This window comes from Tauraco erythrolophus, chromosome W (assembly GCF_009769465.1).
Source record: "Tauraco erythrolophus isolate bTauEry1 chromosome W, bTauEry1.pri, whole genome shotgun sequence".
Lineage (NCBI taxonomy): Eukaryota > Metazoa > Chordata > Aves > Musophagiformes > Musophagidae > Tauraco > Tauraco erythrolophus.
Genome location: NC_141497.1, coordinates 574,919 through 601,730, shown reverse-complemented (window position 1 = coordinate 601,730; position 26,812 = coordinate 574,919). Strand labels below are relative to the sequence as shown.

At 44.0% G+C, this 26,812-nt stretch overlaps 1 protein-coding gene across 1 annotated transcript in view; it reads right to left on the bottom strand.

Moving 5' to 3' along the window:
* Window positions 1-26,812, bottom strand: part of LOC104375664 (homer scaffold protein 1) — a 166,409-nt gene that overhangs the window by 48,311 nt on the left and 91,286 nt on the right. Inside the window, exon 5 of the mRNA XM_086630194.1 lies at window positions 13,471-13,627. Within this exon, the coding sequence (XP_086486320.1) occupies window positions 13,471-13,627 (157 nt within the window). The remainder of the gene's footprint in view (window positions 1-13,470; window positions 13,628-26,812) is intronic.

Genomic DNA, 26,812 nt, shown 5'->3' with positions numbered 1-26,812 from the left:
TATAGTGCCTCAAAGTGCTGTGCAGGTAGATCAAGGTGGTAGTGAACCCACAGAGGGTATCATCCAAGCCTTTCCTGTACAGAAAGCTCTTCCTAACTCAGGTCGATCTGACACACATGAAGTTATCGCTTGGAAAGTGGTCCAAGATTTGCAATCCAAAGTGGCACAATATGGGCTAGGTTCTCCTGAAGTCATGCAGATTATTAGAGTGCTGAATACTGACCTGCTCTCTCCATCTGATATTAAGCATTTAGGTCAGGTATTATTTCAACCTGTACAATATTCAGTTTTTGAGGCCAATTGGAGAAAGATGGCTGAGAAAGCTGCGGCTGGGAATATGCAACTACCTCCAGCTGATCCTAGACATGGAGTTCCAGCAGATGCTCTTATGGGAGCTAATGCCTTTTCTGATCCTGATCTTCAAGCCACCTGGCATCCTCAGGTCCTTGAGCAGGCTCAGAAGATTGGTATGGGAGCCCTATTAAAAGGCATAGACATGGCTGCTCCTAAAACACGATATGTGAAAATAACTCAGGGGCAGAAAGAGCATTTTTTATCTTTCGTAGAAAAGATTGCTGCCGCCCTCGAGAAGCAGGTCGAAGATGAGACCTTGCGGCAGCTGTTGTGCAGACAACTAGCAAGAGATAATGCCAATGATGAGTGTAGAAAGATCATAGATGCTTTGCCAGGGGAACCCACGCTAACAGACATAGTTGAAGCCTGTTCCAAAGTGGGATCTGATAATCCTAAGTCTGCTCTGGCTGCAGTTCTGCAGCCTATTCAATTAAATTCTGATCGTGGACTAAAAAGGCAACCTAAGGTTGAGAGCAAGCAGAAACAGATTAGACAAAAGAAGAAGAAGAAGGAGAACAGGGAAGCTGCTCACTGCGAGAGATGCGATAGGCCAGGTCATTTTGCAAAATACTGTCAATCTATGTACCATGCCAATGGTCGACCCTTGACACGCTCGGGAAACTCGACCAGGAGCGCAAAGGGGATGTGCGCTCAGACACAAATACTTCCCCAGGGCATGGCACCGACACAGGCCTACTCAGCCAGCTTAGAGCCGGCACCCAGGGATCAATCGGAGTGGATGTGCACACCGCAACAGCAGTCATCTTAGAATCCTGTCATGTTTATAAGGTTCCCTTGAACGTATTCGGGCCCCTAGGACAGGGACTGAGTGCATTGCTGGTGGGAAGATCTAGTGTCACCCCTCAAGGGATCTTTGTACACCCAGGAGTTATTGATGCTGACTTTACAGGCCAGATTTGTGCTATGGTTTCCACACCCACCCCCCCGTCACTATTCCTGAAAAGACTCAAATTGCTCAACTTGTGCCTTTCAAGTCATGTGTTCCCAGGACAGAACAACGAAGTCATGAAGATGGCGGCTTTGGATCTACGGGACTTCCGCAGGTCTTCTGGACCGCAGACATCTCTAGCCAAAAGCCGCAGATGACATGTACCCTAATCCTGCCAAATGCCCAGCCGTCCAAGATTCAGCTCCGAGGTTTGATCGACACGGGCGCTGACGTGACAATCATCTCCTTCTCTGCGTGGCCTCCTACGTGGCCTTTAGCCCCTGTGGGGTCAGCCATTGCAGGGTTGGGGGGAACCACACAGAGCTATTTAAGCGAACAACCTGTGGTGGTGAAAAATGCAGAGGGGCAAACAGCTACAGTTCGGCCCTATGTCACTGCAGCTCCGCTTAACCTCTGGGGGCGGGATGTATTGGCGGCTTGGGGGGTACGGATTGGGACAAATTTTTGATGGGGGCCACTGTGCTGAAGGGCGCAGAGTATCCTACGCTGCCTTTGCGGTGGCTAGTAAGCAAATCCATCTGGCAACCCCAGTGGCCCCTACCAAAAGAGAAACTAGTCGCCCTTCATCAGTTAGTTCAGGAACAATTACAACAGGGACACCTTGAGCCTTCCACTAGTCCCTGGAACACTCCTGTTTTTGTAATTCAGAAAAAATCAGGAAAATGGAGATTGTTGCAGGATCTCCGGAAAATCAATGCAGTGATGGAAAGTATGGGGGCATTGCAGCCTGGTATGCCCTCACCCACCATGATTCCAGCAGGGTGGGAAATCCTGATCATTGATTTGAAGGATTGCTTTTTCACTATTCCTTTACATCCTGATGACAAGCCAAAATTTGCTTTTACTGTGCCTGCAGTTAACAATGCCGAACCTGCGAAGAGGTATCAATGGAAGGTTCTACCTCAGGGCATGAAGAACAGCCCGACTATCTGCCAATGGTATGTCGCTCAAGCTTTGTCCGGAGTCCGCGAGCAGTTTCCTGAGGCATACTGCTACCATTACATGGATGATATCCTGGTGGCAGCATCCACCCAGGACGAGCTGCTGAGGATACAGCCTCGGCTGCTCGCTGCTCTGCATTCTTATGGATTGCAGGTGGCTCCGGAGAAAGTTCAAAAGCATCCTCCTTGGAAATATTTAGGAGTCAAAATTCTGGATCAAGCTATACAACACCAAGAGGTGCAATTCTCGGGTTCTATTAAAACCCTGAATGATGCTCAGAAATTGCTGGGTATCATCAATTGGTTACGTCCCTATCTAGGGCTAACCACAGCACAACTTTCCCCGCTTTTTCATATTTTAAAGGGGGACCCCGAGTTGAATTCAGCTCGGAAATTGACTCCTGAAGCGCGACGAGTGCTGGAGGAGGTTCAACAGGCTGTTTCTGCTCGTCAGGTTTATCGAGTGGATCCCTCCATTGATATCACTGTTTTCATTACCACTCCAGATTTTCATCCTACAGGTATCATTGGCCAGTGGAATAAACAGTGGCCCGATCCTTTGCATATTCTGGAATGGGTCTTTTTGCCACATCAGCCAAAAAAGACAGCATCCACATTGTTTGAATTGATCGCTTGTCTGATAATCAAATGCCGCCAAAGGTGTTTGCAATTAATGGCAGCGGATCCTGCAACAATTGTTCTTCCAGTACAGCAGGAACACTTTGAGTGGAGCCTTACTAACAGTGCTCCTCTGCAAAGTGCGCTGCAAAACTTTTCGGGACAGGTTGCTTATCATCTGCCCAGCCATAAATTACTGCAATTGGCAAAATCGACAAGCTTTACCTTGTGGCCAAAAAATAGTCGGGTGCCAGTGCAAGGACCCACCGTCTTCACCGACGGGTCCGGGAAAACCGGGAAAGCTATTGTTACCTGGAAGGAGGAATCTGAGTGGCAGGTGCTGGAAGGCCACGAGTCAGGCTCAGCCCAGTTGGTTGAACTGAGGGCTGTTGCCATGGCTTTTCAGCGGTTCTCTCAGGTACCTTTGAATTTGGTCACTGATTCTGCCTACGTAGCAGACATAACCCAACGCTTAGATTGTTCACTTTTGAAGGAAGTGAATAATGCGGCTCTGTTTTCACTATTGAAAACTTTGTGGTGTGCAATTCAAGCTCGAGTTCATCTGTATTACATTTTGCATATCCATAGTCACACCAACTTGCCAGGTTTTATAACAGAAGGCAATGCCAGGGCTGACATGCTAGCTAACCCTGCTTGGGTAGCGCCTCAGCCTGACAAAATTGCACAAGCCAAAGCATCGCATAGTTTTTTCCATCAAAGTGCGCATACCCTGCAGAAACAGTTCCACTTAACGCCCACTGAGGCTCGGGACATTGTCAGTGCTTGCACTGACTGCCACGGACTTGCGGCACCTCTGCCATCGGGGGTAAACCCCAGGGGCCTAAAGGCCCTGCAGCTTTGGCAGACGGATGTAACGCATGTTCCTGAATTTGGCAGGTTTAAGTATGTGCACGTGCCTATTGACACTTTCTCCTCAGCTATGTGGGCGTCTGCTCATACTGGGGAGAAAGGTCGCAATGTCATTGCCCATTGGAAACTCGCCTTTGTGGTCTTGGACGTGCCTTTTTCTGTGAAAACCGATAATGGCCCGGCCTATGTCTCACAGAAGACACGGCAGTTTTTACACCTATGGGGTGTAAATCATACTTTAGGTATTCCGCATTCTCCTACTGGCCAAGCCATTGTTGAACGCGCTCATGGCACTTTGAAGCGTGTTTTAGAGAAACAAAAAGGGGGAATGCATGGAGAAACCCCACAGAGTCGACTAGAAAAAGCATTATATACAATTAATCATCTTACAGTGCCACCAAATTCAAATAATCCTGTTATTCTGAATCATTTTCTTTCGTTGCAGTCTTCAGGTGAGACGCACCTGCCTCGAGCGAAAGTCTGGGTACGGGACCTACTCACTAAGAAGTGGGAAGGCCCGTGTGAGCTTATTGCTTGGGGTCGTGGGTATGCTTGCGTTTCCACAGATACTGGGGTACGATGGCTACCTGCACGATGCGTTCGCCCTGACCTGCGGCACCAGAAGCAGAACAGGCAACCTCCAAGGCAACCTTCAAATGACGGCCAGAATGCGGATCATTCGATTGATGATCCTCCTGATGACGACCAAGACATCGACCATCAGCCCGGTCCTTCTACAAACAGAGACTGAACTTAAAGCTTCTTATGTTATGGAGTCAGAATGTAGAGCCCTTAAGGCTATTTAGAATTAATGACTGGACGTATAACTGGGTTTGCTATATGTGTATCTCTTATGGCATTGCTGGAGAATCTCTCTGCCCACTTTAAATTAGTCTTAAACAAAAAGGGGGAATTGTGGATACAAAAAGGCTAGAAGCAGAAATTTTCCAGCTACTGCAGCATCCTGTGAAAGTTCTTTTTCCCATGCAGGCTAGCTGAGAAACAGTTTGAGGTTTTTGTAAACTAAGACTTTATCTTGCACCTGTAGCTTGTTATGCAGTCTTGTTTATGGCACACTGGGAAAGTTGTTTTGAAATGGGTGTTGTAGCATTTAGCCAATCACTCTGGGAGGTGGATGGTCAAGCGACCAATTGCCTTGGCCATCCTTGTGAACCATATTTTATATATATATACGGATTTGTAATTAATAAACGGCTGATGCTGCTGATGCTGCTGCTGCCGCTGCTGATACTGCTGCTGCTGCTGCTCCTCCTGCTGTTGGCGTTGGCTCTTTCTCCTGCACCTGAATTCTGTGTCGTTCTTCTCTCCGTCCCCGAGACGGCAGTGACACCTCTGGATGGCACCCCTTCCCTCCAGCGTGTCCACAACACCACACAGCTTGGTGTCATCTGCAAACTTGCTGAGGGTGCACTCGATCCCACTGTCCATGTCACCAACAAAGATGTTAAATAGCACTGGCCCCAGTACTGACCCATGAGGAACACCACTCGTCACTGGCCTCCACTCGGACATTGAACCGTTGACCACAACTCTTTGAGTGCGACCATCCAGCCAATTCCTTATCCACTGAGTGGTCCATCCATCAAAACCATGTCTTTCCAGTTTAGAGACAAGGATGTCATGTGGGACAGTATCAAATGCTTTGGATAAGTCCAGGTAGACTATGTCAGTTGCTCTTCCCTTATCCATCAATGCTGTAGCCTCATCATAGAAGGCCACCAAACTAGTCAGGCACAATTTGCCCTTAGTGAAGCCATGTTGGCTGTCACCAATCACCTCCTTATTTTCTATGTGCCTTAGCATAGTCGCCAGGAGGATCTGCTCCATGATCTTGCTGGGCACAGAGGTGAGACTGACTGGCCTGTAGTTCCCTGGGTTGTCTTTTTTTCCCTTTTTAAATATGGGGGCTATGTTTCCCCTTTTCCAGTCAGTGGGAACTTCACCAGACTGCCATGGCTTCTGAAATATGATGGATAGCGGCTTAGCAACTTCATCTGTCAGTTCCCTCAGGACCCACGGATGCACCTCATCAGGTCCCATGGACTTGTCCACCTTCAGGTTCTTTAGATTGTTCAATAAGCACTGACTTCTCAGCAAGCAAGAAGTGCACAATATGGGCTCTGATTCAGCAAGTAACTTTATCACAAATCTGCATGTTTAAAATGGAGTTTTGGTTATTCGATTATTCATGCAGCTGGTGGAAACGTGGAGGTGACTGCTAAGGGGTCTGCAAAGATTTTCTATAGAAATTTTTTGGATACTCTGAACAGATGGCTTATATGGCATCCTGTACTTCTTCTGAACTTTAATAACTGCTTGTGGTGAGTTGATCCTGGCTGAAGGCCACTCTATTACTCCCCTCCTTAGCTGAACAGAGGAGAGAAAATATAACAAAAGGCTTGTGGGTCAAGATAAGGACAGAGAGAGATAATTCACTAATTATGGGCAAAACAGACTTGACTCGAGGAAATTAGTTTAATTTATTACCAATCAAATCAGAGTAGGATAATGAGAAATAAAACCAAATCTTGAAACACCTTCCCTCCACCCCTCCCTTCTTCCCAGGCTTAACTTTACTCCTGAATTCTCTACCTCCTTTCCCTCCCCCAGTGGCGCAGGGGGACAGCAAATGGTGGTTGCAGTCAGTTCATCACATGTTGTCTCTGCTACTCCTTCCTCCTCAGGGGGAGGACTCCTCATGCTCTTCCCCTGCCCCAGCGTGGGATTCCTCCCACAAGATACATTTCTCCATGAACTTCTCCAATGTTAGTCCTTCCCACGAGCTGCAGTTCTTCACGAACTGCTCCAGCATGGGTCCCCCACAGGATCACAAGTCCTGCCAGCAAACCCGCTCCAGCGTGGGCTCCTCTCTCCATGCATCCACAGGTCCTGCCAGGAGCCTGCTCCAGCACAGGCTTCCCATGGGGTCACAGTCTCCTTCGGGCATCCACCTGCTCTGGCGTGGGGTCCTCCACAGGCTGCAGGTGGATATCTGCTCCACCATTAATCTCCATGGGCTGCAGAGGGACAGCCTGCCTCACCCCTCACCATGATCTTCACCACAGGCTGCAGGGGAATCTCTACTCCAGTGCCTGGAGCACCTCCTCCCCCTCCTTCTTCACTGATCTTGGTGTCTGCAGAGATGTTTCTCTCACATATTCTCACTCCTCTCTGGTTGAAGTTTTCTCTTGTGCAATTGTTTTTTTCCCTTTCTTAAAAATGTTATCACAGAGGCACTACCACCGTCACTGATTGGCTCAGCCTTGGCCAGCAGCGGGTCTGTCTTGGAGCCAGCTGGCATTGGCTCTGTCAGACATAGGGGCAGCTTCTCACAGAAGCCACCCCTGTAGCCCTCCCCACTACCAAAACCTTGCCATGCAAACTCAATACAGGTTATTTATAAGGCTATTTATATAAAGATGAAAATAAAGATGGAAATAATAATGCAAAGTTTACTAATCAATTTGCATTACTTCCTCTCACACACCACACTTGACAGAGGATATGAGTCTGCTGTAGCTTGCAGACACATGACTCAGGCACCAAAACTTGTATATAAACCTAAAGCACATAAAAGAGTGAATACCACAATTGCATTATATATAAGCCACATAATATATTATTAAATTGAACTAAATATAGTAGCTAGTGTTGGCAGTACCATTCTTCATTTTGGAGGCTGGTCTGTTTTATAAGACTAGCTCCTGGACCAACTGAAAATGAAGAGGTTAGCCTATAGAGGGTGGAAGCAGAGACAGATAGCCTGGGAGGAATACAGAGAAGATGTACGAGTGACCAGGGATCAAGTGAGGAAGGCTAAAGCCCTGAAGGAATTGAATTTGGCAAGGGATATAAAAAGCAATAAGAAAAGCTTCTATAGGTATGTAGGGGACAAAAGGAAGTCCAAGGAGAATGTAGGCCCCCTCCGGAAGGATACTGGTGCTCTGGTTACCCGGGACATAGAGAAGGCTGAGTTACTCAATGACTTTTTTGCCTCAGTCTTCACTGATAAAGCCTCTTGTCTTACCACCCAAGCTGTGGAAAGAACTAGCAGGGACTGTGAGGATGAACCACCACCCACTGTACTTGAAGAGCAGGTTCGGGAACATCTGAGGAACTTGAAGGTGCACAAGTCCATGGGACCTGATGAGACCCATCCGCGGGTCCTGAAGGAACTGGCGGATGAAGTTGTCAAGCCACTGGCCATTGTATTTGAGAAGTCGTGGTGGTCTGGCGAGGTCCCCGATGACTGGAAGAGAGGGAACATAACCCCCATATTTAAAAAGGGGAACAAGGAGGACCCGGGCAACTACAGGCCGGTCAGTCTCACCTCTGTGCCCAGCAAGATCATGGAGCAGATCCTCCTGGCGACTATGCTAAGGCACATAGAAAATAAGGAGGTGATTGGTGACAGCCAACATGGCTTCACTAAGGGCAAATTGTGCCTGACTAGTTTGGTGGCCTTCTATGATGAGGCTACAGCATTGATGGATAAGGGAAGAGCAACTGACATAGTCTACCTGGACTTGTGCAAAGCTTTTGACACTGTCCCACATGACATTCTTCTCTCTAAACTAGAGAGGCATGGTTTTGATGGATGGACCACTCGGTGGATAAGGAATTGGCTCAATGGCCGCACTCAGAGAGTTGTGGTCAACGGCTCAATGTCCAAGTGGAGACCGGTCACAAGTGGCGTCCCTCAGGGGTCCGTGTTGGGCCTGGCCCTCTTCAACATCTTTGTCGGTGACGTGGACAGTGGCATGGAGTGCACCCTCAGCAAGTTCACCGATGACACCAAGCTGTGTGGTGCCGTCGACACGCTGGAAGGGAGGGATGCCATCCAGAGGGACCTCGACAGGCTGGAGAGGTGGGCCCGTACCAACCTCATGAAGTTCAACCAGGCCAAATGCAAGGTCCTACATCTGGGTCGTGGCAATCCCAGGCACAAATACAGACTGGGTGGTGAATGGATCGAGAACAGCCCTGAGGAGAAGGACTTGGGAGTACTGGTGGACGAGAAGCTCAATATGAGCCGGCAATGTGCTCTTGCGGCCCAGAAGGCCAACCGCGTCCTGGGCTGCATCAAGAGGAGCGTGGCCAGCAGGTCGAGGGAGGTGATTCTCCCCCTCTACTCTGCCCTCGTGAGACCTCATCTGGAGTACTGCGTCCAGTTCTGGAGCCCCCAACATAAGAAGGACATGGACCAGTTGGAGAGGGTCCAGAGGAGGGCCACGAAGATGATAAGAGGGCTGGAGCACCTTTCCTATGAGGACAGGCTGAAAGAGTTGGGGCTGTTCAGCCTGGAGAAGAGGAGGCTCCGGGGTGACCTTATAGCGGCCTTCCAGTACCTCAAGGGGGCCTACAAGAAAGATGGGGAGAGGCTGTTCAGGAAGGCCTGTTGTGATAGGACAAGGGGTAATGGTTTTAAAATAGAGGGAGGTAGATTCAGATTGGATATTAGGAAAAAATTTTTACCATGAGAGTTGTAGAACACTAGAACAGGTTGCCCAGAGAGGTGGTGGATGCTCCATCCCTGAAGACTTTCAAGGCCAGGTTGGACGAGGCCCTGAGCAACCTGATCTAGTTGGAGATATCCCTGTTCCTTGCAGGGGGGTTGGACTAGATGACCTTTGAAGGTCCCTTCCAGCCCTAATCATTCTATGACTATGATCTTGTAAGTGAGTGCATCCCTCCAATGCATACATATTTACACATATTCTTCTCCAGTGGGCAAGATACTGTGACAGCCAACTTTTCCATATAAAACACCAAGTACATTACAGTTGAACACGTAAATTAGTTTCAAAACTTTTGTTTCTCCTTGAAATAAATTTTTCTAGGAGCATTTCTATTCAACTTTTCTGAACAAAGGTTCTTTTGGATCAAAAACCATTTTTCTTCTGAATTGGCAACAGATGCGAGTTGCAGCACAGCAAATTCCAATTAGATTTTAGGAAAAATAATTTGGCAAGAAGGGTGGTCAAACATTGGAACAGGCTGCCCAGAGAGGCTGTGTGATCTCTGTTTTTCGACACTTGACTCACAGTCCTGAGTAACCTAATCCAACCCTGGAGTTGGATCTAACTTCAAAGCTGGCCCTGCTTTCAGTGGGGAATTGGGCCAGATAACCTTCAAAATTCCCCTCCATGCTAAATTATTTGGTGATACTGTGAACTAAGGATTGGGTTCCTTTCATCTGACTAAAAGTATTTTTATATCTTGATGATTATCCTATGGGGAAAGACAAGCACTTAAAGGAGCAAATTCAACTCAACACCTTAATTTTCTTAGACTGGGACGCCTATTCTTCATGCTTCTGTCTCTCTGTGATAGTTCGATGTGGGGGAGCGGGTTCTGGTGGTAGGAGAGGGGATTTGCTCCCTGTGCCACCAGATCGGACTCCCATCCACCTCGGGGTTGAGCCAATCATCGGTGCCTCTGCGAATTGCCCTATTTAAGTTGGGACAAAGGAATAGAAAAGGTGCTTTGCCCAGGAGCGAGAAGGGAGGAGGGCGCTGCCCTCGCTCCCTGGCCCCGGCCAGGCGGCTGCCCGCGCCGGGCCGGCGCCACGTGCTCAAGATGGCGGCGACGGAGCCGCTTGGGGAACTCAGGGAGCACCCCGCTCCCGGAGTGCTCACTGGGCCGAGTTCACCCAGAGAGGACTAAGACCTGAGAGAAATGGCCACACAGACACCAGGTCAGTGAAGATGGAGCGGGACGAGGTGTGCCGGAGCTGAGTGTTCCCTTGCAACTGGTGGTGAGATGGCAGGCGGCCCCCCTGCAGCCACAATGGGCTCGGCGGAGCAGAGACCCACTCGCGGCCTGTGGAGATGCCCACGTCGGGGAAGAGATGCCTGAGCCTGAGAGAGGTTGTGGAGCATGGGATGCACGACGAGTAACTGTTAATAATGGAGCATGGGATGCACTATGATGTATTGAGGCATCTAGAGTCCGTGGGACGAACCACACCGAAGCGAGTGGCCACAGCTCCCTAAGAATTCGAGACTGTGGAAAAGCCCACACTGGAGCAATCCGATGGGGAAGGATTGCGTCCTGCAGGTAGAACTAACGCTGGAGAAGTTTGTGGATTTTCCTCGTGAGTAGGGGATCCACTGGAGCAAGGGAAAATGGTGTAAGGACTCCTTCTCCTTTAAGAAAGGAGCAGCAGTAACAACATGGATGAACTGACCTGCACTCCCCCATTCCCTGTCCCCTGCACCGCTGGGGGAAAGGTAGAGCCGGGAACAAAAGGAAAGAGGGGTGGGGAGGTGTCGTTTTTAAGATCTGGCCTTGTTTTCTCTTTATCCTCTCAAGTAACCGGTTATATTTCCCTTTGTCCTTTTTAAGCAACTGTTAATAAATTGTTTTGTTTTAAGAAAGCCGAGTCTGTTTTGCCCGAGACCATGGTTGGTGGGTGCTCCCTCTAGGTTCTTGTCTCGACCCTCAGTCCTTTTATTATAAATCCACTACACTCTCCATGAATTGCAAGAAAAAAAGATGACCATCTTAGACTTGATGTATAACTTCTACATAATCTCAGGTGAGACAGATTCAAATTTGAGGAACATTTTTTTGATCAATTGCAGCTATGTGTTTATACCGAGCTTAACAGATAAACCTAACAGAAAGATAACACGATACAGTGACTTAGCACAAAATAATTGCAGGATATTTGCTGGGCAAAGGTTATAAAAAATAATCAGCTATTAATGAATGTAGCTACAAAGATTGGGTTACTACTTCTGTTAACTCTAGTATCAGGTACAAGCAAAGTGACATGCTAAGAATTCCTATATTCATTAATTGTATTTTCTAATAACAGATTTAAAATAAGATTTTACTAAGAGTGAGAGTAACATCAAGAAAAAGGGATCTTCTATCACAGTGCCTTGCCCGTCTTTTCTGATTGGGTCTCCCCATGACAGGGCGGGCAAATAATTCAACTGCTGTATTGTCTCAGCTTTGCAACAAAAGCTGTTAATACATTTTAGTATGAAGAATGCTACCTCATTATGTCCATGTTTTAGCAATGAGTTCTTCACTGTAAAACCTGAACCTGGTGATCAAATCCACTTGAACTTTTGCACTGTAGTAATTATAATATAAGGTTATAATTTAAATAATTTTATCAACAACTACTATTATCATCTATTCACAAACCTGGAGCACAAGTTAGAACTTCCACCCTTCCAGAGGAAAAGCTTAAATGAGATGACAAAGTGAAAAGCTCTCTGTACAAATACACATGACAAGCTTGTTCCTGACTGGAAAATTTCTGAAGCAAAGCAATTTTGTCAGCAACTGCCAATTTCTTGAAATGAAAGCACTTTGCAAAAAGCACCAGTTTTAATTACACTTCATGCATTTTGTCCAGCCAGCTATGGCACATGCAGTTATAGTCCAATGGAAATTGTCATTCTTCCCTATCAACTCATTTGGCTGGGACTTCAAGATCCTCATCTGAAAGTCAGTCTAGGTATAGGACAGCTCCAACAACCTGCCATTTCCCCAGGTTTCTCAAGCTCAAGGGAATTCTTGCTATTCTTCGAGACCTCCAGGTTAGATGCAGCCTGCTGAATTTCTCCTCCTCAGATCAATATGATCCTTGTTCCTGGGACTACTAGCACAGGTCTGAAAGAACCCTTCACAATTTGCAGGATTTGGCTAACTGTAATTGCCAATTATCTTACTTCATTTAAGAGAGTACAGCATATAAAACCAAATCGTCTGACATGTTTGCTACTTGACCTTTCCCTTCTGTCAGCATATTCATGAAATCAATCATCATGCAAAAAAGTATATAGAGCTTTTGTTTGTTTTTATTTTCTTAACTGAGTTAATCTCCTTGATATTTTTCTAAGTTAACTGATATTAACAAAACTAATACAACTCCATCAAAGACATCTTCCCTCCATATTTATGCTAATCTTGTATTCACTTTCTATAAAAATGTCCTAAACTATGATGACAAATTCATATGAATAAAGATGAATAAATTATACAATATAGAGAGAGTTACATGTGAGAAGAGAAATAAAAATATTATATACTTGTTTTCATAATGCAGCCTTCAACCTTGCATACACTTTATTCCTCTCTCAAACACTGGTATTTCTGCCCCCATTGTGCTATAATTTCTGGTTTGCCAAATGACTTCTGCAAACAAAATTTACAGTGAAGGAAATGGGACCCTGCCTCTCCTGTATGAAAGCAGAGGCAGATCTTTAATTGTGTATAATGAGCTTGATTCTTCATTCAGTTTTCTTTAGGTGCAAGGATGAAAGGAAGCTGTTGGTCTTTGTTATATATGGAAACTATAACAGGGTTCCTTTAACTTACAGATCTGATGTCAAGTTTCCATGGGCTTAAATGCAAGAGGGACCAAAGTGTAATGCTATGGAGAAGCTCCTGGAACAGATGTGATGCAGCTGGCAGCAAATAAAGAGTGAAAGCTGGCAGATATGTCCTAAGTATCACAGGTTAGATAAATCTTTCTGTAACAAAACCCTCTGCAGGAATTGCTACAAAAGAAAAAATTTCCCAGCTGAAGAATCCTGCATGCTTTAAAGTCATCATTAATTTCTGTCTCAAAGATTAACTTAAAGTCCCAACAACAAGCTTATTTTACTTCAAAATGAGCGAATACAGTCACTAGTACTTCTACCTCAAGGATCCTGGCTGTTTGCCTCGACTTACCCGCTTATGAAGACGTTCTGCTTCCTCCTGATATGCAGCGAGCTGCTGCTTCCATTGTTTTACATTGGCAGTGGACTCCAGCAGGGCTGCTGTGAGCTTAGCATTATTACCCTTGAGTGTGGCCAGTTCTGCCTCCCAATGCTTGCTGATTGTTGAACTGCATAGACAGAATGAGAATAGTCAGAGCCCTCAAATATATTTTCTTTTTTTTTCTTAAAATGTCTTATAATTTTTTTTTCAAAATATCCAGGGAAAATAGAATTATGCAAAAATCCTATGATTGGATGTCCAAATGAGAATCCAAGTGCTCAAATCATCAAAACTTTAAATTCAGAAAATATTAATCAACAGATTTCTTTATATAAATATATAATTATTGGAAAACAACCTCTACCCTCCCAGTTCAATAAGGTACTTTTCTTTAAATAAAATTTTAAGGATGATGAAATCTACATCAGCTTCCCAAAAGCGACAGTACGTAATTCTAGAATATATATATGATTAGTCACCATTTTAATATATACATATTGAGAGTAAGAGCTTTTTTAATCTACTACTTAATGAAATATATTGTTTAAAAAGATTTGTCACCAACTTGATTAAAGAGAGCTAATGTAGTGCTTTGGAACTACAGCTTGGTTGTCTTAATGCAAATCTTCTATGCCTGAAATATACTTTCTTTATTAAATACCATATTGAATTTCTACTTACAAATTCTAAAGTCTTGAATTTCAACACCATACTACTATTAATGTGCCTGGAGAAGAGGAGGCTGAGGGGAGACCTGATTACGGCCTATAAATACTTGAGAAAAGATGGTGGGGAGGTAGGGGAAGGACTCTTTACATTAGTGATGGGTGATAGAACAAGAGGAAATGGGCATAAGCTTAGTCAGGGGAGATTCAGGTTGGATGTTAGGAAGTATTTCTTCTCTGAAAGGGTTGTCAGCCACTGGAATAGGCTGCCCAGGGAGGTGGTTGAGTCCCCATCCCTGGATGTGTTTAAGAATAGGGTGGATGATCTACTTGAGGATATGGTTTAATGGGGATTAGGGATGGTTGGACTCGATGATCTCTAAGGTCTTTTCCAACCTAGAAATCTATGAATCTATGAATATCAATCAGCAAAGAGACCAAAGATGGAGGAGCATAGGGATATTATTGCTTTATTGCAAAGAGGAAGCTGATGTTGGAGTCTCTTGAAGTACCTATGGAGGAATAATCCTTGCCTACAATTTAGTTATTCTTTGAGGAAACACAAGGCTTTATTTTTCACAGATAATTAGTCTGCCATCATCTATAGACCCTATCCTTGTACTCAGTATGCAAGGGAAAAACATCTCAGATCCATCAGGTGAATGTATTAGTATGCATATAGTTCATTAATATTTACTTGTATAATGTCAACAGTATATGAGGTGCACACCTATATAGAAAATACATATAGAAAATAATTCATTTTGTCTAATTAGCTTACTATTAAAGGCATCATTAAAAATCAATGCTCTGTAACTCTGGCCAAAATGATTTTGTATATAGGTTTCTGGTGAATTACAAGTAATTAGTATAATATAACTATTTATTAGAATAAATATATTTTAACATGCTTAATTTAATTAGAAATTATTATCATTTTGCATATAAGTTTATAGGTTTGTTTGAACTTTGTACATATGAACAATTAAACATTCCGCCACCGTTTTGCCCACTATTTCTTTTGTCCACTTCATGCATATGCATAGTCCATCCCATAAAAGCATATTTCAAAAACATTATGATTCCTATAAAAGCTCCTTAGGTGTTCAAAGTCAACCAGTAACTGAGGAACATTTATTACCAATTCAGATCACATCTACTGTTTCACTAAAACATGATGTCTGATTCTTCCATGCTCCAGTATTTCCTTCCAAATGCACCACTTCGTCCCCTTGAACAGGAATACAAGTTCCTTCGGAAGAGGAATATGGATTCTTTCAAATTGTTCTAGCATTTCATCATCTATTCAATTAATTAGAAGTTCATCACTGGAAATTTTAAATCTTGAATGACTGAACTAAAATAATGATAATCCTATTTCATCAAGGAACACTGACTCACATATGAAAGAAGATGAGAATTAATTTTTGTAATAATGTTTACTCTTCTGTTTCTCTGATCAGATTTATTTTCATTTATAGTAGCACAACAGATGAAAAAATTCCATAAAAAACATGCTAAAAAAATTTAATTCATTATCATATTCACAATTCCTCCTTGATCCAGCAAACAAATATCCACACCAGTAATTTCATGCAAGCAAGTAATTCCATTTAGTAGTCCCGCTATGGTAGTACTAGTAGCTAATTGTGCATGTGTGACGTATACACGTTTATGCAATGTGCCTTACTACTCATTTTTCCTCACAGAAGAAATATTTTATATTGATGCAATGCAGCAGATAAAAATCTTTGTATCCAGGACAGTTACAGGATGAGAACTGTTTAGTCACTTAATATCCTAATTTAAGATGCAAAAAGGGTAGCGAATGGATTTTTTTTTCAATGTAATAATTTATATACCCACAATGATACAAGGTAAACTTATAAGCCATGAAGATCCCAGAAGATAGACTCCTAGCTAGTGCTGAGTAATAATGTGAGGGGGATTCGCGGTGTGTTTCATCTTCACCTTTGCCCAGTGCCTTACTACCCTGCCAATAAAACCATCAGGAGCTCTGAAGTTATTGCTTATACATTGGAATGTCAGCGTTAAATACAAACCATGTATTTCTATTACTGCTATGGTTACCCTGGTGTCACGTTTTGAGGTCAAAAGACCAGCCTATCAGCTCCCAAGTCAGGCGAGACCCTTGGGTCCGACTCCCCCTGCCTTCCCTTGGCAGCCCAGTGAATCGGAGGGTGATTTGCCCACTTATTAGGGATCGTCACTAGTAGTACTATGGGCCAACTCCTTATAATAATTCAAAAAGTTTCCGGAAACATACATATATATTTTATTTGTGACAGAATACAGGTTCGAGGATAGCCAGTGATAGTGACTGACTACAAAAACAACTTTAATTGAAATACTGCAGTGATAATATAAAACGATTACTGATCAGTGATAATACCAAATAGCTAGCAAGATGTTAGTAAGTAATTAAGTAAGTGCACATAACAGAGTTCTTACCCAATAGGCGTCCCTATGGGGGGGAGAAGAGAGGTTCAGCCCGTCGACTGATCCCAGACGTTCCGATAGGGGGGCTTCTCCCTAACATCCCCTTTGTTTGCTGCCATTTTATACCTTTTTCATATCTTTTAGGTGGAGCTCGAATGACTCTAGTCATACATAACTTTTATTAGGATTGGTGTAAATTTCTCTCGTGAGGGGTGTTCACAAATTAGGATTGGTGTAAATTGCTCGTTTGAGGGGTGGTCGCAGCTCGGAGGCGGGTGGAGGTGTGACTTAGTAGCTGAAGGACACAATTTCGCCATCACTGCTGAGACAGCGGTTGTGATTCACTTCCCTTGATGGCATTTTTATGGTTATCTTTACCAGGCACCTCTCATCCCTGATAACAGGGATGAGCCGTGATACCTCCGTACCACTCTACTCCCCATTTCAAGGGTATTGCATGGGCCTTGTTCGTTATTTCTTGTCCCCGATAACAGGGATGAGCCATGATACCTTTGTATCACTCTACTCCCCATCTCAAGGATATTGAGGCCTTGTTTGTTTCTGGGAGCAGCAGCTGTGCTTCATGTCAGAGCTGCTCTAATATTAGATGAATTCTGGGGAACAATATTCTCCCATTCCCCTCCAATTTCAGTCATTTTCCCACACCCTGGTGCGCTGGTTTCAGCTGGGAAAGAGTTTTTCTTTTTAGCAGCTAGATTTAGTCTGGGATTTGTTATGAGAAGAACGCTGACAGCTCACTGATGTTTATAGTTGGCACTGAGGCCTCAAGGACTTTTCAGCTGCCATGTTCTTGCCAGTGTGCAGGAGCACAACAGGATAGGGGGGAGCATGGCCGGGACGGGGGGTCCACAACTCCTCCTGTGATTTTAACTTAGATTTAGGATTGAGAGTCAAACTGGCCAATGGAGTATTCCATGTCATGCAGCATCATGTCCAGTATATAGATGAGGGTTGACTGGGAAGAAGTGCTCTTTCTCTTCTGGGAGACTCTCTAGGTCTCTCAGAGTTCTATTTCTCTCTCGCTCTCTTTTCAGGCCTCTCACTCGTCTGGGATTGCGGTGTCGGGACTTATCTGTTTCGGGATCGCTTTCTGGGATGGGACAGTCATTGGTCACCAGGTGGTGAGCAATTACACTGTGCATTGCGGAGAAGGGATTTGGAGAAGTACTGAGACGACTCAATATGAGTTAGCTGCAGGAAGTCTCGTTTATTGCGCAGTTCTTATTGCTTATATAGACAGTATTTGCCAATAATCCTGAGACCACACCTTTTCTACACCATTATTGGATGATACATATGCTTGTCATATTTAACAGCTTATTTCAAACAGGTACCCGCCTAGCGAAGCTCTGCTCTAAGCAAACACTACTCCCTTATCATACAGCATAGTTTTCTTATCCTTAACTTCAAGGGCATTCTGCCCTTGAGGCCTAACTTTAGAGCTCCAGTCTCTATTTACACAGGATTTTCTTCGTGCAGTCTCTTCAAGGATCTGCACTCCGACAAATCCCCCTTTCTTTTCTTGCACGAAGAAAACCCTGTGCACGAGACTGTCAACCCCAGTTACTGGCATGTTGTTTTGGTACAGCCTTGCAAAAGCAGTTTCTAGCATACTACTTCCCTTTCTGAGGGCTTTACTATTTCCACTATATCCAAGATTCCACTGAGCAGGAGGGTGTCAGTCGGCAGGGTCATCGCAGAGAAGAGAGGCAGGCACGGCACCTTCAGGGCGTCCCCTGTTTATCCACACAGTGTGCTCTGCAGCCTCTTTCCGCTCCGCTCTGAGCCATCCCTTTTACACCCTCAGCAGAGTCTATGACAAAGGCACTGACACGGCGTTGCCGCATGCGTGGCCAGTGCGTGCAACAAGGCCGCCAGGTATGTGCTCTGCTGGCCAACAGCGGATTTTGCAAATCGCAACATGTTGTTCAATAACAATCCTCCTAGCTTCTCTTTTCAAAGTTACGTGCTCACAACTAAGTCTAGTTTGTAATTCTTTGTCATTAATTCGGTACCAGTTAATGCTTTTCCTTCCAGTAGCTACGGGTGGAATCCATACACCTTCCGATCGGAGAAAAGACACAAAGCATATATACAAGCAACTTTCACACACGTAATATACTAAATCATAAGAAACATAAAGACAGTTTACATATCAATATACAATCCTCTACCACAATTCTCCCCGAATGCTCTCCAAGCCATTGCAATTGTTTGTGGATGGGCTCACCATGGTCACTTAGATTAAAACAACACATGTTTGTGTAACGTGGTTGTTGCTGGCACTACCTACAAATTTTGATCCTAATAAATTTAACTCTTGTGGGGAAATATACGGAAGACTGCCCCCTTTTTTTTTTTTTTTTTTTTTTTTTGGTATTTGTTTTGATGTTAAATGAATTCATTCAATAACCACTTGTCCCATAGGTGAATGAGGGATACTGGTAGTGTGCGTCACTCCCCAATCCTGTAAAAAGGCACCATACTGGATCACTGTCTGTCCCGATTTTCTCTGGTACTCCCATGGTTTTCTTCAGTGTGAGCAGTAGCAACAACAACGGCAGAAAACATATCAACAGTTACATGCACATATTTAGATCGATTAAATGATTGAATATAAGTAATATCAGTTTGCCATAATTCATTGGCACATAAACCTGTTAGATTTACTCCTGCTGGAGTATTTGAAGGCACAATATGTTGACGGTCAGGGCAGGCACCTGCAATCTGCTGAGCTTGATCTGCTGTCTGACCTGACAGAGAGCATCATCTACCACCAACTGACAAACTGTAGGATTATTCATCATTCCTCGAAGCAGTACAATCCAATGATATTGTTGCGTGAGTCGTTCATTGTTAAGCACTGGAACTGAAAAGGCAAATCTAGGACAATCGTTAGGGTGCAAATAAATAAAAAAGTAAAAAGGTGAAATAACCCAATCTTTTAAATCAATCACCATCAAATGCTAACATTCTGGAATCATAGTAGGATTTGGTACACCCGGTTGTAAAGCACCCATTGGTGAAATGATTGCATTAATAGCTCTTAAATCTTTTAACATAAATCTCCACTTTCCTGATTTCTTTGAGATAACAAATTTTGGAGTATTCTATGGGCTAGTGGAGAGAATTATATGTCCTAATTTGAGCTGTTCGTCGACTAATTTTTGAGCTCACTCCAGCCGCTCGCTTTTTAATGGCCACTGATCGACCCAGACCGGCTTGCCAGCTTGAGTCAGGGCTGGACATCAGTGACGTGTGCTAAAAATTTGAGGTTAGCCTCACATTCCAGTGATTCAACAAAGCCCGACCTCATAATGTATATGGGACATCAAAAACATATGGTTTCAAAATAGCTTGTTTGTTACCTGGGCCTACTGCTAACAAGGTCTGTGCACTCTGCTGTGGGATCTGTGTTCCACCTACTCTGATCACAGCTGCCAGGGCTTGTATCAGAGGCCGAGAGGGCGGCCAGTCAGGATTTTTCACTATAGATACATCAGCCCCTGTGTAAACTAGGCCAGAAAAGCCTTCCCATTAATGATTACTGTCAAAGGAGGCTGTGCAGCTGTGACTGTCTGTGTCCAAAATTCTTTTGTGATAGCAGAGTGACCTTTATTGTTATATAGGCAGCTTTTATAGATTATTACTCTGGCCACGATGTGTCCACGCGGCCCTCACCCAGCTGTGATTGGGTACAAACAATAGTGCACGCACCTATTTTAACTTTACTATTGGCTATGCCTAAAAAGGAGCTATTTTTCACTTGCTAAAGTAAACATCATTTTCTCACACACTCTATATCAACTTCCCAAACTCCCCATGTCAACTTCTCACACTCCCTGCACCAGCTGTTCACACTCCCTTTTCTTTCTCATCCTCTTTATCGGTGTTTCCCAACTTCAGAAAATCAGGCTTAAATCATCAAGGTGAAACCTCAACTGTAGCTGTGTGTATGATGCCACAATTCCCCTTTTTGTTTTTCTGTGACCATTACTTGATGAACCGTACTCTGTACCGTTCGCTGGGAGCGTGACAATAGGCAGGGGATGATTATTACTATGCATAAAAGAACCACTAGCAATATAATGTCTGCTTTACTAAAGATTTTAACCATCCTGTCAATTAAGAGCTTTGATAAAGCAGAAGCTGTAGCATTAGTTTGTTTTGCAAGCCAACAGCCCAACTTATTCAGTATAGTTAACACCTGTGCCACTCCAACTCCTGGTGCAAATATTGAAGCTGCAATGATTTTAGCTGGTTCCCAAAATTCTGCTCTGGAATCGCACTAGCTATCATAAGCAGGCGTGCTGCAGCTATTCTGGGTGTATCTATGACTTAAGTTCATGGTGGTGTTAGGGAAATACATTCTTAAAGTCCCTATAGTACATGGATCTCCCCTTATATGCGAAGGAATACCCTGCTAAGCTCTATTATAGCCCTGCAGAAGCAGTTATTAGGATTTTGGTGTTTTGTTTTGTTTTTTTGTTTGGCCAATTTTTTTTTTTTTTTTTTTTTTTTTCTCAGAATCAATTACCCTTGGGAGTACAAACAATCCTAATTTTGTGGTGGATGATCGTCCCAGCAATAGTGCACATAATCCTTGTGATATAAGACCAAAGACACCAGTAGGAATTAAATGCACCAACGTGTCAGTGATTACTGTTGACCAAAACATTTAGCTGCCAATATCTCTGCTTTATAGTGTTCCGAGCCCACATTGTGACACGCCTTTACTAAATCTGCAATCGTTTTTGCCCGCTTTCTGATAAGATCAAGAGCTCGTTGGCAGTCTGTGTTAGCATTTTCAATGGCTAACTGGAATATCAACACATCTGCAGTAGCCGGATTTTCTGTTTATCTCTGAACTGCCATTTGTAGCTGATCAAGGAAATGCTCATAAGGTTCCTGTGCTCCCTGCCAAATGGAAGCAGAGGAAGCCTCCCCTGTCCCAAAAATCAGGGACACGTCTTAATGCTCTCTTAGCCAATTCAGTCAGTTGTTGGAAAGCCACTTGCTGTAACCCTGCCTGTGCCTGATTTTGACATGTGTGACATTTTATTCATCCCAAAATATTTAGCTCTCGATTTAAGAGATTTAACACCTATAACACTTTAGCTATTGTTTCATTGGGAGATTTCCCCATCATTCTTGTTTTAAAAGCGTATTCTCCAAAGTACCATGTGTGTATTCTATGATCGGTTGCCCAGTAGGATTGTAAAGAATACCAGTAACATGCTCAATACCTTATGACAACAAAAATACATGTCTGATAAGAAGTGTATGCCAAAGTTCCTGCGAGCGTAAACCACGAGGATTAACACCATTCACTGGTGGCACGATCGTATTTTGACAGGTACTACACAATTGTACGATTGAGCGGGCTTGCTCTCTTGTTATACCAAATTGTCACCTAATGGCATTAGCATTCTGATGGTAGAAGTCATGCAAGATGTTTGCCTGCATGAGCGAGTTTGGTACCAGAGCTGCACTCGTGAGAGGCTCAGCTCGCCTGTTCCCTTCTGCTATAGGCCCTGGCAGCGCGGTGTGCGCTCGCAGATGTACAATGGAATATGCATGTTTACGGTTTTGCAACACTGATATTAGCTGTTGAAATTGCTGGAACAGAAGAGAATTAGTTATTTCCCGCGATGCCGATCGAGACGATCCAAGTTACGATGTGTTCTCTCGGTACAACCTGGGCCACAGGCAGCGGCTGGGCGGGGGGGCGGGGCCAAGCGGCCGCTCGCCAGGCGCGGCCGGCGGGTGGGGGGGCAGCAGCGGCGGGGGGGGGGGGGGGGGGTGTCAGCCCTCCCTCGCCTCAGCCGGGCGGGGGGGCAGGGTGGCGATGACGACCCAGCGGCCCTGTGCCGGCCCCCCCTTGTTGTTGTTGCTGTTGTTGTTGTTGTTGCCGCAGCTCCGGCCGCTCGCGCTCCGTAACCGCCGCCGACCCCTCCCGCCGAGGGGACCATCAGCTGCGAACGAACCGGCGCAGCGGGGCCCGCCGCGCGTCTCCGTCCCCTCCAGCCGCGGCTCGCTCCGCGCACGAGCGGCAGCGCCGAGGCCAACGCCGCGCCCGCGGCCCCGGCCGGCAGCAGCAGCGGCGTCCCCGGGGCGCCGCCGGGCGCGGTGGGCGGCGCGGCGCGGGAGTGCCGGTGTACCGACTTCGTTGGAAGAGGGGGGAATCAATAAGTCTGTCTTTCGTTCGGGGCCCTGGATCAAAAGATTCGATGATGACTTTTCCAGGCCAGCAGCATCCCCACAGGTGGCTGCACGCCAAAGTTTAACGTCTATAGTGTCCCAAGTCCTTGTCATGTATATATTTGAAGAGTTTGCCTCCGGTACATGGGCTGATACCCAAACCAGGAGTACCGGGAGTTTTATCAAGTCAGAACTGTTAATAGTGCTGGTTTCTCTAGCACTTTGTCAACACTTTAACTACAGACTTATGTTCTGTTAAAGCCGAGCTTCCCATTGTTCCCAGTCGCTTACCTCCTCCTGTTGAGGCAGTTGTCGCTTTTTTTTTTTTTTTTTCTTTTTCTTCAGTCGCTTACTTCTTCTTTCCTTTGGTTTCTAATTCTTCATGTTTCCGATAATATCTTTTGCATACCCCCCTGCAATCAGGGAGGGCCAATATCTTTTTCCAAGTTTTAATCCACACTTCTCTAAGAAGCTTCCCAACAACGACAATGCAACGTCCCGTTCCATCGTCTTACCGCGACAGTGGATCCTACAGATCTTCCGGCTTTCCCCTATAGGCCGCCTGTATGCAGATCTGCACGGCTTTCCCCGATGGGCCGCCTGTAGGTCGCCGTCCCTTCTCCGCTAAAATAACACTCGTTCAAAACAAGTAATAAATGTCCCGAGTGAAACGATAGTGAGTCCAGCTCATTTTTTTCCCGTCCCTGTTCGGGCGCCATAATGCGGAGAAGGGATTTGGAGAAGTACTGAGACGACTCAATATGAGTTAGCTGCAGGAAGTCTCGTTTATTGCGCAGTTCTTATTGCTTATATAGACAGTATTTGCCAATAATCCTGAGACCACACCTTTTCTACACCATTATTGGATGATACATATGCTTGTCATATTTAACAGCTTATTTCAAACAGGTACCCGCCTAGCGAAGCTCTGCTCTAAGCAAACACTACTCCCTTATCATACTGCATAGTTTTCTTATCCTTAACTTCAAGGGCATTCTGCCCTTGAGGCCTAACTTTAGAGCTCCAGTCTCTATTTACACAGGATTTTCTTCGTGCAGTCTCTTCAAGGATCTGCACTCCGACAGTGCATCACTTGTTTGTTTGTTTGTTTGTAATTTGTAAATTGTTTATTTTCAATAGAACTGCACCAGTATTATTTCTCAATCATACTTTTTATCCCTAAGAGATTTATATAGTGGGCATGAACATGTCTACTGTAACGCAGATGCTATTTGTTTGCAGCATATACTGTTTTCTTCTACAAATAATTTCTACTGTATCTTCTACAGATTGTGCTATGGCTCCATAAAATAGAAATGTATTACTTAAATTAGTCTAATTTTGTATCTGATAATATACAATGACTTCCCAATTATTTAGACTTATCCTGTTTCTTCTTATAAAACTCCACATTCTCTGACATAAACACAGCAATATGATGGATATCACACCAGGAAACACAGAACCAAAGATGTGAATTTTTGTTTCATAAAATCACAATTTGAGTAAAATAGCCCATAATCAATTCTGGCTGTGCCGACTTACTTTTCTCAAATGCTTACTTGACAAATTGTAAAAAAAAAAAATATTTAAAATTATGCTTTGTGGATTATTTTGGTTAAAAATGGACTTATTTGGATTTAAATTAATTATTTTAGGACCAGATAAAAGCACATCTACAGCAGGCTGTTCTTAAGCTAGACTAAGAGTATCTGCATTGATGCCCATATCTATAGAACTACATTGTTTCAAATTTATCAACAATTCCAGAGAGAACACTGAGAAACATATGGTTTGGTCACAATGAGAAGTCTCCATTGAAAGAGAAGATGCTGAGGGAATGCACAGGTCTAGAAGCTGAAAGCCCAGACATGGAGCTCCCAACAACTGCTAGAGCCCATGGTCAAAATTTTGATCACGAAACAGCTGCATTACACTCCCTCAGAATAGATACAAGGGCTGCATGTACTCTTTCTCTCTAAAACCTTTTACTTAATTCCTGTTTGAAAGGCTTTTTGCTAAAAGGAATTGATTCTGCCCTCAAAGCATTCAAATTGCAACACAACTTCTGCCAGAACACCTTTCAGTTTTACACCACGGCACAAAGAGCAGAGCTGTATGTATAAATCAGGGGACACAGGCACACACACGTTTGCAGCTCTGCAGTGCAAGAATTCAACTCACACATGTATTCTGTTTTGTTTTGTTCTGAAAGCCATCCATCCCTTTGCTGGCAGTGTCACAATTTTAACAGTTATTTCTTCAGCTCTGTCAGAATTAACATCACTGACTGCCTGACAGACTCAAAGTTTCAAGAGTCTTTCAAAAAAAGAGACATCCTTAGCGCTCTTGCTTGTTGCCCATTTCTCAGCATGAAAAGCTTCACCAAAATTTTTGAAATATCATAACAGAGGATAAAGCCTGGTAATTTCCCTTGTGAAACTTCCAACATCTGAAAATAAGATAACAAGCTACTTTGCAAACATCGCTACATTAGTACCAAATACAAGAGGGAGAATGGGTCTCTAACAGATAACAACAAAATATGAGTTTTATTGGCTCAACTGATCATGCTATACAAAAAAAATATTTCCATAACAGAGGTTTAGGTCATGCTTATTGCATGGAAAATTATCTTTACAATGACAACTGTTCATGAGATCATAAGCGCTTGTTAGCAAGCAAAAGTTCAAAACTCTCCCTGAATCTCCAATCCTTGGTGCAGGCCACACTATCTGGTACATGTGTAACATAAGACACATCTACAGTCAGAACACCACATATTGCTCCATCATCAAGGCAAAGGGTTCAAAGTCAGATATTTAACATCTATGGTGTCCAATAATTTGATCACTACCACAAAATACTCCTAGAACTGCTGATTGGTATCATATGGTGTAACTGTGACATCCCCTGAAAATTCAAGTAGGAGTCAATGATCTTCCACATTTTTAGGCATTCTGACCAATTAGCATCAAGTTGATCTCCATTCTCGTTGGGGATTAGTTACAACTCCAGGAAGTCATTGAGGAATACCTTTGCTATCTGTCCATTTGTGACTCAAATAGAGTGCCAGAGGCTATAAATGCATGATTATCTTTCTCTGCAAAGTAGATCACTTGAGGAAAATTAATCCAAAAAGCTCCAGTCACCACATTTAGCCAGTTGGAGAAGGCTTGTGAAGGCAGGGGATGGGGAGCACACATTAATGAGCTGCATTCAGAATGAAGTTATTTTGAGAGATGTCTTCATGAAACAAAAATCCAAAAGCAGTACAAATCAAGAGATGTTTTCTGCTTTTTGAATCAGTATTGCTTATTCATTGTTTGCCGAGTTGTATGCAGTGCCAACACTGTAAAACATGGTTTAAGCTTTATTTCAGCTTTATAGAAATAAACTATGTGCAGAATTATGCTTTATTCATATTTTATGGTTTTTATTATTGGATTTGTTGCTTAAAATGAATTGATTTAAAAATTGGATTTCTTACTCTACTGTAGTCATGGTTTCAAAGAACTACAGTTACTCAAGAGCACGTAAATTCTTTTCTTCAGGTGTCACTGTAATCTGCACTACAGATGTATGGTGAAAAGTACTGTCTTGGGATAGCAGAAATGAGGAGGAATTCAGTTGAGTAGAGACTGGAGCACTTTCACTACAAAATTTGGCATCTGGTATAGTAACCAAATCCATAAGACTTGACAAATATTAATAGAGCAGAGTTCTTGCAACTGCTGCGCAGACTATAAATGGTGGCATGCATTGGAAACAGACCAAGAATCTGGTGGAGTGAGCATTACCAATCAGCGGGAGACATACGTCAACCAATTGGTAACAATGTATTAGCTGTGCTGGCAGCAAGAGATGATCCTTTCTGACAGCTTTGCTAGTGTGCTTACAGAGCAGGTCTTCATGCTTAAGGAAGCAAAGGGGTACTGTGAATGATTTCTTCTGTTACAGCAGCA